The 12,717-nt window shown below is 44.9% G+C and overlaps 1 protein-coding gene across 5 annotated transcripts in view; it reads right to left on the bottom strand.

Moving 5' to 3' along the window:
- Nucleotides 1-12,717, bottom strand: part of col19a1 (collagen, type XIX, alpha 1) — a 260,397-nt gene that overhangs the window by 36,708 nt on the left and 210,972 nt on the right. For all 5 annotated transcript variants that reach the window (XM_082978540.1, XM_082978539.1, XM_082978535.1 and 2 more), the window contains 4 exons: nt 12,476-12,526; nt 12,002-12,046; nt 6,283-6,309; nt 2,264-2,317 (listed from right to left, as the gene is read on the bottom strand). In XM_082978540.1, the coding sequence (XP_082834666.1) occupies nt 2,264-2,317; nt 6,283-6,309; nt 12,002-12,046; nt 12,476-12,526 (177 nt within the window). The remainder of the gene's footprint in view (nt 1-2,263; nt 2,318-6,282; nt 6,310-12,001; nt 12,047-12,475; nt 12,527-12,717) is intronic.

Raw genomic sequence — 12,717 nt, forward strand, 5'->3', positions numbered from 1 at the left:
TTATACAACTCAAACCTACAGCAACATACAGCCTTTTATACAACTCAAACCTATAGCAACATACAGCCTTTTATACAACTCAAACCTATAGCAACATACAGCCTTTTATACAACTCAAACCTATAGCAACATACAGCCTTTTATACAACTCAAACCTACAGGAACATACAGCCTTTTATACAACTCAAACCTATAGCAACATACAGCCTTTTATACAACTCAAACCTACAGCAACATACAGCCTTTTATACAACTCAAACCCACAGCAACATACAGCCTTTAATACAACTCAAACCTACAGCAATATACAGCCTTTTATACAACTCAAACCTATAGCAACGTACAGCCTTTTATACAACTCAAACCTACAGCAACATACAGCCTTTTATACAACTCAAACCTATAGCAACATACAGCCTTTAATACAACTCAAACCTACAGCAACATACAGCCTTTTACACAACTCAAACCTACAGCAACATACAGCCTTTTATACAACTCAAACCTATAGCAACATACAGCCTTTTATACAACTCAAACCTATAGCAACATACAGCCTTTAATACAACTCAAACCTACAGCAACATACAGCCTTTTATACAACTTAAACCTACAGCAACATACAGCCTTTTATACAACTCAAACCCACAGCAACATACAGCCTTTTATACAACTCAAACCTATAGCAACATACAGCCTTTTATACAAGTCAAACCTATAGCAACATACAGCCTTTTATACAACTCAAACCTATAGCAACATACAGCCTTTTATACAACTCAAACCTACAGCAACATACAGCCTTTTATACAACTCAAACCTATAGCAACATACAGCCTTTTATACAACTCAAACCTATAGCAACATACAGCCTTTAATACAACTCAAACCTACAGCAACATACAGCCTTTTATACAACTCAAACCTACAGCAACATACAGCCTTTTATACAACTCAAACCTACAGCAACATACAGCCTTTTATACAACTCAAACCTACAGCAACATACAGCCTTTTATACAACTCAAACCTATAGCAACATACAGCCTTTAATACAACTCAAACCTACAGCAACATTCAGCCTTTTATACAACTCAAACCTATAGCAACATACAGCCTTGTTTTACAACTCAAACCCACAGCAACATACAGCCATTAATACAACTCAAACCTATAGCAACATACAGCCTTTTATACAACTCAAACCTATAGCAACATACAGCCTTGTTTTACATCTCAAACCCACAGCAACATACAGCCTTGTTTTACAACTCAAACCTATAGCAACATACAGCCTTTTATACAACTCAAACATATAGCAACATACAGCCTTGTTACAGTATATAAGTCAAGTCTACAGCACTTCACCCTACAGGACAAGATACATGTTCGTTATATAACTGAAATAGACATAGAACTACTTATACAACTATATAATGTATAAACCAAATCACCATGAGGTTTGAAACTAGAACAGAGACAGACAGAGAAGCTCCATAGAGAAGCATCATGGTTATGTTTATGCATCTCTTAGGACTTGTCTTTCAAAGCCCATTCTGAGACTCTTCTATTCTATTCCATGTAGTTGTATTCAGACATACTTAACCTCTTGTTGAAGTGTGGATCTATCATAAACAAACTCTCCTTAACCTTTCATGTCAAATAAAAGCAGCAGTGTTGAGCACTTGGCCATTTGTCTGTAATATGAGGTGTGTGTGTGTCGGAACGATATCGCCATAACTCTTTGACGACAGCTCCCTGAAGGAAGGACAGACAGAGCGCGTGCTAGCCTTGACATCTAGATTAAGACCTAGAGGTGTGAGGGATGTTACACAGACACATAGAGCTGTAACCCCCATATCAAGGTCGTCTACATCAGTATGTTACAGTATGTTACTGATGGTAGTGTCATGGTAGCTATTACACTTTCTTCACTGCTCTAATTACCTTGGTAATAAGGCACCTTGGGGATTTGTGGTATATGGCCAACGTACCACGGCAAACGGCTGTATCCAGAACAGCCCTTAGACGTGGTATAATGGCCATACACCACACCCCCTCATACCTTATTGCCTAACTGTAATCTGGGGAGGTCATGCAGGATGAGGATGGTCTGTTCGGCCTGGCTCAGCTGTGTGGCCCAGTACGGCTTGGCTTGGCTTGGCTTGGCTTGGCTTGGCTTGGCTTGGCTTGGCTTGGCTTGGCTTGGCTTGGCTTGGCTCAGTAGTGTATAAAGGCTACAGGAGGGCTGTATGTGGCTTACCTTGGCTCCAGGTAGTCCTTCTAGTCCAGGTAAACCCATGGATCCAGGATCTCCCTGGAACATAACACAGAGTAGTTAGTCTAGGACAGAGGAGAGAGAGAGAGAGAGAGAGAGAGAGAGAGAGAGAGAGAGAGAGAGAGAGAGATAGAGAGAGAGAGAGAGAAAGACAGAGAGTGAGGGAGAGAGCGAGAGAGAGAGAGGGAGAGAGAGAGAAAAAGAGTGTGAGAGAGAGAGGGAGAGAGAGAGAGCGAGTGAGAGAGAGAGAGAGGGGGGAGAGAGAGAAAAAGAGTGTGAGAGAGGGAGAGAGAGAGAAAAAGAGTGTGAGAGAGAGAGGGAGAGAGAGAGCGAGGGAGAGAGAGAGAGAGGGGGAGAGAGAGAAAAAGAGTGTGAGAGAGGGAGAGAGAGAGAAAGATGGAGTATGGAGTGAAGGATGGAGAACAAGGTATGTTGGTATAGGAGATCACCTTTCAAAACAGTAGACTGATGATGATATGTTTTTACTTCAAGATAGAACTGTCTATAGGACTAGATTTATCTCTCATTGCAGGCAGTCAGCAGCTTATTTGGGTCTTTCTCCTTTACTACAGTAGAAATACACATCCCTTCTATTGGTCTGGTCTGTCTCCTTTACTACAGTAGAAATACACATCCCTTCTCCCCCTTCTATTGATCTGGTCTGTCTCCTTTACTACAGTAGAAATACACATCCCTTCTATTGGTCTGGTCTGTCTCCTTTACTACAGTAGAAATACACATCCCTTCTATTGGTCTGGTCTGACTCCTTTACTACAGTAGAAATACACATCCCTTCTCCCCCTTCTATTGGTCTGGTCTGACTCCTTTACTACAGTAGAAATACACATCCCTTCTCCCCCTTCTATTGGTCTGGTCTGTCTCCTTTACTACAGTAGAAATACACATCCCTTCTATTGGTCTGGTCTGACTCCTTTACTACAGTAGAAATACACATCCCTTCTCCCCTTCTATTGGTCTGGTCTGACTCCTTTACTACAGTAGAAATACACATCCCTTCTATTGGTCTGGTCTGACTCCTTTACTACAGTAGAAATACACATCCCTTCTCCCCCTTCTATTGATCTGGTCTGTCTCCTTTACTACAGTAGAAATACACATCCCTTCTATTGGTCTGGTCTGACTCCTTTACTACAGTAGAAATACACATCCCTTCTCCCCCTTCTATTGGTCTGGTCTGACTCCTTTACTACAGTAGAAATACACATCCCTTCTCCCCCTTCTATTGGTCTGGTCTGTCTCCTTTACTACAGTAGAAATACACATCCCTTCTATTGGTCTGGTCTGACTCCTTTACTACAGTAGAAATACACATCCCTTCTATTGGTCTGGTCTGACTCCTTTACTACAGTAGAAATACACATCCCTTCTCCCCCTTCTATTGATCTGGTCTGACTCCTTTACTACAGTAGAAATACACATCCCTTCTCCCCTTCTATTGGTCTGGTCTGACTCCTTTACTACAGTAGAAATACACATCCCTTCTCCCCTTCTATTGGTCTGGTCTGACTCCTTTACTACAGTAGAAATACACATCCCTTCTATTGGTCTGGTCTGTCTCCTTTACTACAGTAGAAATACACATCCCTTCTATTGGTCTGGTCTGACTCCTTTACTACAGTAGAAATACACATCCCTTCTCCCCCTTCTATTGGTCTGGTCTTGCTCTACTGTATGTGCCATGGAAAAACGGTATTACACACTACTGTAGGGCCAAGGCCTGCTCTGTCCTCTGCTCTGACATAGATGGATGGGGCAGGTAATTATCACACATGTAGATTGTCATGAATAACATAGTGTGGCTAGAGTGGAACGGGACAGATTGGGATCGCCGCCGGGGATCAGCTGTGGTGAGACGGATTGGGGCAATTTGGTGTGTGTGAGTGTGTGTCTGTGTGTGAGTGTGTGTCTGTGTGTGAGTGTTTCTGTGTGTGTCTGTGCGTGTGTGTGTATGTGTGTGTGTGTCTGTCTATGTGTGTGTGTGTGTACGTGTCTGTGTGTCTGTGTGTGTGTCTGTGTGTGTGCGTGTCTGTGTGTGTGTGTCTGTGTCTGTGTGTGCGTGTGTCTGTGTGTGCGTGTGTCTGTGTGTGCGTGTGTCTGTGTGTGCGTGTGTCTGTGTGTGCGTGTGCGTGTGTCTGTGTGTGCGTGTGCGTGTGTCTGTGTGTGCGTGTGTCTGTGTGTGCGTGTGTGAGTGTGTCTGTGTGTGCGTGTGTCTGTGTGTGCGTGTGCGTGTGTGAGTGTGTCTGTGTGTGCGTGTGTCTGTGTCTGTGTGTGCGTGTGTCTGTGTCTGTGTGTGCGTGTGCGTGTGTGAGTGTGTGCGTGTGTCTGTGTGTGCGTGTGTCTGTGTGTGCGTGTGTCTGTGTGTGTGTGTGTGTGTGTGTGTGTACGTGTGTGTGTGTGTGTGTGTGTGTGTGTGTGTGGGGGGGTGTGCGTGTGTCTGTGTGTGCGTGTGTCTGTGTGTGCGTATGTCTGTGTGTGCGTGTGTGTACGTGTGTGTGTGCGTGTGCGCGTGTGTGTGTGTGTGTGGGGGGGGTGTGCGTGTGTCTGTGTGTGCGTGTGTCTGTGTGTGCGTGTGTGTGTGTGTCTGTGTGTACGTGTGTGTGTGTGCGTGTGCGTGTGCGCGTGTGTGTGTGTGTGTGTGGGGGGGGTGTGCGTGTGTCTGTGTGTGCGTGTGTCTGTGTGTGCGTGTGTCTGTGTGTGTGTGTGTGCGTGTGTCTGTGTGCGTGTGTCTGTGTGTGCGTGTGTGCGTGTGTGTCTGTGTGTGCGTGTGTGTCTGTGTGTGCGTGTGTGTGTCTGAGTCTGTGTCTGAGTGTGCGTGTGCGTGTGCGTGTGCGTGCGTGCACGAGACGGATTGGGGCAATTCCACCGACCGAGCCGCAGCACCAGGAACCGCAGCTCGCACAATTTATTCAAATGTCAAATGAACATCCCCAGTGAAAAATCACACCGCAGCAAAACAATAAAGAATGCAATTGGCCCCACGAGGACAGAGAGAGAGATGGAGAATTCAAGTTGATACCAGAAGAGAGGAGTTGTATTGTTTCCATTCCTCGGTGTGTGTGTGTGTGTGTGTGTGTTTGTGTGTCTGAGAGAGTCAGTCAGTCTGTGTGTGTGTGTGTGTGTGTGTGTGTGTGTGTGTGTGTCTGTCTGAGACAGTCTGTCTGTATGTGTGTGTGTGTGTGTATGTATTTGTGTGTCTGAGAGAGTCTGTTTGTGCTTGTGTGTGTGTGTGTGTGTTTGTGTGTCCGAAACAGTCTGTGTGTGTGTGTTAATGTGTATGTGAGAGATTGAGACAGTGAGAGACAGTGTGTGTGTGTGTGTGTGTGTGTGTGTGTGAGAGAGAGAAAGAGAGAGACACAGAGTGTGTGTGTGTATGTGTGTGTGAGAGAAAGAGAGAGAGACAGAGTGTGTGTGTATGTATGTGTGTGTGTGAGAGAGAGACCGTGTGTGTCTCTCTCTCTCTCTCTCTCTCTCTCTTAATGTGTGTGTGTGTGTGCGTGGGAGTTACAGTAGACATTACAGAGAGCAAAGAGGGTTCATTGTCTCCCACAGGCAAGACAATATAGAACAGTCATTTGATTGTGCAAGAGGAGACGTGATCATTATTTTATTTTGTGTTCCCAGCTCCAGAGTGGAGGGACTTATGTTGAAGTGAACCATAGAGACTGTATTGGAGAACCGACCTGAGTTCAAATACTGTTTGAAATCTTTCAAATACGTTCAGTGTTTGCTTTAGCCTGTCGGCAGTGCAGGGTGGGAGGGTTTTGCAGTTCTGTGACCCTTCTATTGGTTCCATTGTGCCAGTCAAACTCAATCAAGCCCAGATAAAGTACTTGAAATGATTTCAAATAGTATTTGAACCCAGATGTGTTGTAAAGCTCCCTCACCTAAGTCGCCTTTGTTAGCTCTGTTGGACTGCATATGAAAACAGGTGAGAAACACTTTCAATAAAATATATTCCCTAGAATGAAAAGATTTAAACTCACCACTCTTCCCTCGTCTCCTTTGGGGCCCTATACAGAAGAAAGAGACAGTGGAAGGCAATCACTCCAATTACAAAGTCATATACAGTAGACCTTTTACATAAGACATAAGAAATGTATTAAATCTTTTAAGACATTTGATTTTTACCCCCTTTTTCTCCCCAATTTCGATCTTGTCTCATCGCTGCAACTCCCCAACAGGCTCGGGAGGCAATGGTTGAGTCATGCGTCCTCCGAAACATGACCCGCCAAACCGCACTTCTTAACACCCGCCCGCTTAACCCGGAAGTCAGCTGCACCAACGTGTCGGAGGAAACACCGTTCACCTGACGACCATAGTCAGCCTGCAGGCGCCCGGCCTGCTACAAGGAGTCGCTAGAGTGAGATAAGCCAAGTAACGCCCCCCCGGCCAAACCCTCCCCTAACCAGGACGACGCTGGGCCAAACCCTCCCCTAACCAGGACGACGCTGGGCCAAACCCTCCCCTAACCAGGACGACGCTGGGCCAAACCCTCCCCTAACCAGGACGACGCTGGGCCAAACCCTCCCCTAACCAGGACGACGCTGGGCCAAACCCTCCCCTAACCAGGACGACGCTGGGCCAAACCCTCCCCTAACCAGGACGACGCTGGGCCAAACCCTCCCCTAACCAGGACGACGCTGGACCAAACCCTCCCCTAACCAGGACGACGCTGGGCCAAACCCTCTCCTAACCAGGACGACGCTGGGCCAAACCCTCCCCTAACCAGGACGACGCTGGGCCAAACCCTCTCCTAACCAGGACGACGCTGGGCCAAACCCTCCCCTAACCAGGACGACGCTGGGCCAAACCCTCTCCTAACCAGGACGACGCTGGGCCAAACCCTCTCCTAACCAGGACGACGCTGGGCCAAACCCTCCCCTAACCAGGACGACGCTGGGCCAAACCCTCTCCTAACCAGGACGACGCTGGGCCAATTGTGCGCTGTCCTATGGGACTTCCGTTCATGGGTGGTTGTTACACAGCCTGGGATCGAACCCGGGTCTGTAGTGACGCTTCAAGCATTGCGATCCAGTGCCTTAGATCGCTGCGTCACTTGGGAGGCCCTTCTAAAACCCTTTAAGAGATTTTTAACTGGGTTAACAGAGAAATTGCATTTTTGTTGTTAAGACTTTTAGCATCAATTACTTTAACTTTTGGTAAGTGTCAAGTTTAATACAGGATATGACTGTACTGTTTATATACACTGGCAGCTGTACAGTTATAGTCATAAAGTCAGACTTATTGTCAATAAAAGTTAACAGCGTGCAAAAAATTTAAACAATTAGAGACATAAAACAAACAGCAAAATCTAATCGGAACTAAACTAAAATGGACATATTGTATAATTTACTGTGGCCTGTTGCTTTCATTGTTCTCCATTTTAACTCGTAATTGTAATTATTTCTTAATTCTTCTAGAATGAATTGAATGTTTCATTAGGATCCCTGTTAGCTGATGCCATGGCGACAGCTAATCTTCCCAGGGTCCAACTCAGACCTAAAATAACATTATAAACTATTACAATTGACATTAAATACATTACATTTAAGAAAAATACATTTAGCAAGTGTACATTACAAACAGTTAATATACCTGACAGGTAATATATTTAACATTCAGTAATATCCTCAGCAGTACAGTACATGTTAGATGCAGACAGACAGACAGACAGACAGACAGACAGACAGACAGACAGACAGACAGACAGACAGACAGACAGACAGACAGACAGACAGACAGACAGACAGACAGACAGACAGACAGACAGACAGCACAGAGCAATGCTCCCCAGAGGTTCTACTGTGGTCCCTGGGTAGGCTGCCCATTGTGTGCAAAACAGTTGACCAGTTTTTCTGAGTTCTCTTTGTGGACCCCTACGGGTCCTGTGAGCGGAGTGTCTGTGTGTTATGATGGAAGAGGTAAAGTCTCCTAGGGTTGTAGGTAGATTACAGACAGACTGATAAGGGCAGAGCTCAGTGGTTTTGATAAGTAAATCAGGTCACCACACCTCGCCACAGACGCACAATGCAGAGAGAACAGAGTCAGGCCACTGCTCAGTGTGTTCTCTCTCTCTCTCTCTTTCTCTCTCTCTCTCTCTGACACACACACACACACAGTCTCTCTCTCTATCTGTCAGTCTCTCTCTGTCAGTTTCTCCCCACCAGTGAGCTCTCACTGAACATGACTGAGTCTAACTGGAAGGCTGGAGACAGTGAAGGAGATGACAGCTGCTCTTAGGATGATAAAGTATGGCCTGTGCGTTTCAGACCCTGACAGTACAGTACAGTACACAGGATCTGAATACATATCTGGTTCCTGACAGTACAGTACAGTACAGTACAGTACAGTACACAGGATCTGAATACATATCTGGTTCCTGACAGTACAGTACAGTACAGTACAGTACACAGGATCTGAATACATATCTGGTTACTGACAGTACAGTACTGTACAGTACAGTACAGTACACAGGATCTGAATACATATCTGGTTACTGACAGTACAGTACAGTACACATGATCTGAATACATATCTGGTTCCTGACAGTACAGTACAGTACAGTACAGTACAATACAGTACACAGGATCTGAATACATATCTGGTTCCTGACAGTACAGTACAGTACAGTACACAGGATCTGAATACATATCTGGTTCCTTAAAGTACAGTACAGTACAGTACAGTACAGTACAGTACACAGGATCTGAATACATATCTGGTTCCTGACAGTACAGTACAGTACAGTACAGTACACAGGATCTGAATACATATCTGGTTCCTGACAGTACAGTACAGTACAGTACACAGAATCTGAATACATATCTGGTTCCTGACAGTACAGTACAGTACAGTACACAGGATCTGAATACATATCTGGTTCCTGACAGTACAGTACAGTACAGTACAGTACACAGGATCTGAATACATATCTGGTTCCTGACAGTACAGTACAGTACAGTACAGTACACAGAATCTGAATACATATCTGGTTCCTGACAGTACAGTACAGTACAGTACAGTACACAGGATCTGAATACATATCTGGATCCTGACAGTACAGTACAGTACACAGGATCTGAATACATATCTGGTTCCTGACAGTACAGTACAGTACAGTACAGAAGAGTACACAGAATCTGAATACATATCTGGTTCCTGACAGTACAGTACAGTACAGTACAGTACACAGGATCTGAATACATATCTGGTTCCTGACAGTACAGTACAGTACACAGGATCTGAATACATATCTGGTTCCTGACAGTACAGTACAGTACAGTACAGTACACATGATCTGAATACATATCCGGTTCCTTACAGTACAGTACAGTACAGTACAGTACACTGGATCTGAATACATGTCTGGTTCCTGACAGTACAGTACAGTACAGTACAGTACAGTACAGTACACAGGATCTGAATACATATCTGGTTCCTGACAGTACAGTACAGTACACAGGATCTGAATACATATCTGGTTCCTGACAGTACAGTACAGTACAGTACACATGATCTGAATACATATCCGGTTCCTTACAGTACAGTACAGTACAGTACAGTACACTGGATCTGAATACATGTCTGGTTCCTGACAGTACAGTACAGTACAGTACAGTACACAGGATCTGAATACATGTCTGGCTCCTGACAGTACAGTACAGTACAGTACAGTACACATGTTTGCGTGCTTAAAAGTATCTGCATGCTTGGATTTCAAGTTGGGATTTGGCCCATCTGAATAAATAAACTAATCTTGTCTGATGATGAGACAGCAGGATGATGGATGATGAGACAGTAGGATGATGAGACAGTAGGATGATGAGACAGTAGTTGGATGAGACAGTAGGATGATGAGACAGCAGGATGATGAGACAGTAGGATGATGAGACAGTAGGATGATGAGACAGTAGGATGATGAGACAGTAGGATGATGAGGCAGTAGGATGATGGATGATGAGACAGTAGGATGATGAGACAGAAGGATGATGAGACAGTAGGATGATGGATGATGAGACAGTAGGATGATGAGACAGTAGGATAATGGATGATGAGATATTAGGATGATGAGACAGTAGGATGATGAGACAGAAGGATGATGAGACAGAAGGATGATGGATGATGAGACAGTAGGATGATGAGACAGAAGGATGATGAGACAGTAGGATGCTGAGAGAGAAGGAGGATGAGACAGAAGGAGGATGAGACAGTAGGATGATGGATGTTGAGACAGTAGGATGATGAGACAGTAGGATGATGAGACAGCAGGATGATGAGACAGTAGGATGATGATACAGTAGGAGGATGGATGATGAGACAGTAGGATGATGAGACAGTAGGATGATGAGACAGCAGGATGATGAGACAGCAGGATGATGATACAGTAGGATGATGAGACAGCAGGATGATGAGACAGCAGGATGATGAGACAGTAGGATGATGAGACAGTAGGATGATGAGACAGCAGGATGATTAGACAGAAGTAGGATGATACAGTAGTAGGATGGATGATGAGACAGTAGGATGATGAGACAGAAGGATGATGAGACAGTAGGATGCTGAGAGAGAAGGAGGATGAGACAGAAGGAGGATGAGACAGTAGGATGATGGATGTTGAGACAGTAGGATGATGAGACAGTAGGATGATGAGACAGCAGGATGATGAGACAGTAGGATGATGATACAGTAGGAGGATGGATGATGAGACAGTAGGATGATGAGACAGTAGGATGATGAGACAGCAGGATGATGAGACAGCAGGATGATGATACAGTAGGATGATGAGACAGCAGGATGATGAGACAGCAGGATGATGAGACAGAAGGATGATGAGACAGTAGGATGATGGATGATGAGACAGTAGGATGATGAGACAGTAGGATAATGGATGATGAGATATTAGGATGATGAGACAGTAGGATGATGAGACAGAAGGATGATGAGACAGAAGGATGATGGATGATGAGACAGTAGGATGATGAGACAGTAGGATGCTGAGAGAGAAGGAGGATGAGACAGAAGGAGGATGAGACAGTAGGATGATGGATGTTGAGACAGTAGGATGATGAGACAGTAGGATGATGAGACAGCAGGATGATGAGACAGTAGGATGATGATACAGTAGGAGGATGGATGATGAGACAGTAGGATGATGAGACAGTAGGATGATGAGACAGCAGGATGATGAGACAGCAGGATGATGATACAGTAGGATGATGAGACAGCAGGATGATGAGACAGCAGGATGATGAGACAGTAGGATGATGAGACAGTAGGATGATGAGACAGCAGGATGATTAGACAGAAGTAGGATGATACAGTAGGAGGATGGATGATGAGACAGTAGGATGATGAGACAGTAGGATGATGAGACAGCAGGATGATTAGACAGAAGTAGGATGATACAGTAGGAGGATGGATGATGAGACAGTAGATGATGAGACAGTAGGATGATGAGACTGTAGGATGATGATACCGTAGGAGGATGGATGATGAGACATGAGGATGATGAGACAGTAGGAGGATGAGACAGTAGGATGATGAGACAGTAGAATGATGAGACAGCAGGATGATTAGACAGAAGTAGGATGAGACAGTAGGATGATGAGACAGTAGGATGATGAGACAGCAGGATGATTAGACAGAAGGAGGATGATACAGTAGGAGGATGGATGATGAGACAGTAGATGATGAGATACTTACTGGTGCACCTGGTGCTCCAGGGGGTCCTGAGATGGCTCCTCCACTCTGTGGAGAAACTAGTATTATCATCATAACATTCAACACAATGATGACATGGTATCTGATTACAGGGTATCTGATGACACGATATCTGATGACACGATATCTGATGACACGGTATCTGATGACACGGTATCTGATGACACGGTATCTGATGACACGGTATCTGATGACACGGTATCTGATTACATGGTATCTGATGATATGTTATCCGATTACATGGTATCTGATGATATGGTATCTACAGCAGCCTACAGTATATAGGGGAATGTGGTAATCTTTACTTTGAAGGTCACCCTACCGATGCTCAACAATCAACAGACTATGAGTAACATGTCAACTATACAACTGTTGACTAGCACTGTGATGCTAGTTGCATCGTCGGCAACACCTGACTCACCAAGGTGATGAGGATGAGTACAGTGAAGTTCTTACCTGCAGTTTATACAGACTGCTCATCCCATTGCCCTCCACATAGGGGACACCCTGCAAACACACACATCTCAGTCAGAGCCAGGTATCTTCTCCGTTAACACCCTGCCTCATGGCTTCTAGCCTTACACACTCCTAAAGGTCTCGGGCTGTGTGTGTGTGTGTGTGTGTGTGTCTGTGTGTGTGTGTGTGTGTGTGTGTGTGTGTGTGTGTGTGTGTGTGTGTGTGTGTGTGTGCGCGTGTGC

The sequence above is a fragment of the Salmo salar genome, chromosome 01 (genome assembly GCF_965601325.2).
Source record: "Salmo salar chromosome 01, fSalSal1, whole genome shotgun sequence".
NCBI classification, from domain to species: Eukaryota; Metazoa; Chordata; class Actinopteri; order Salmoniformes; family Salmonidae; genus Salmo; species Salmo salar.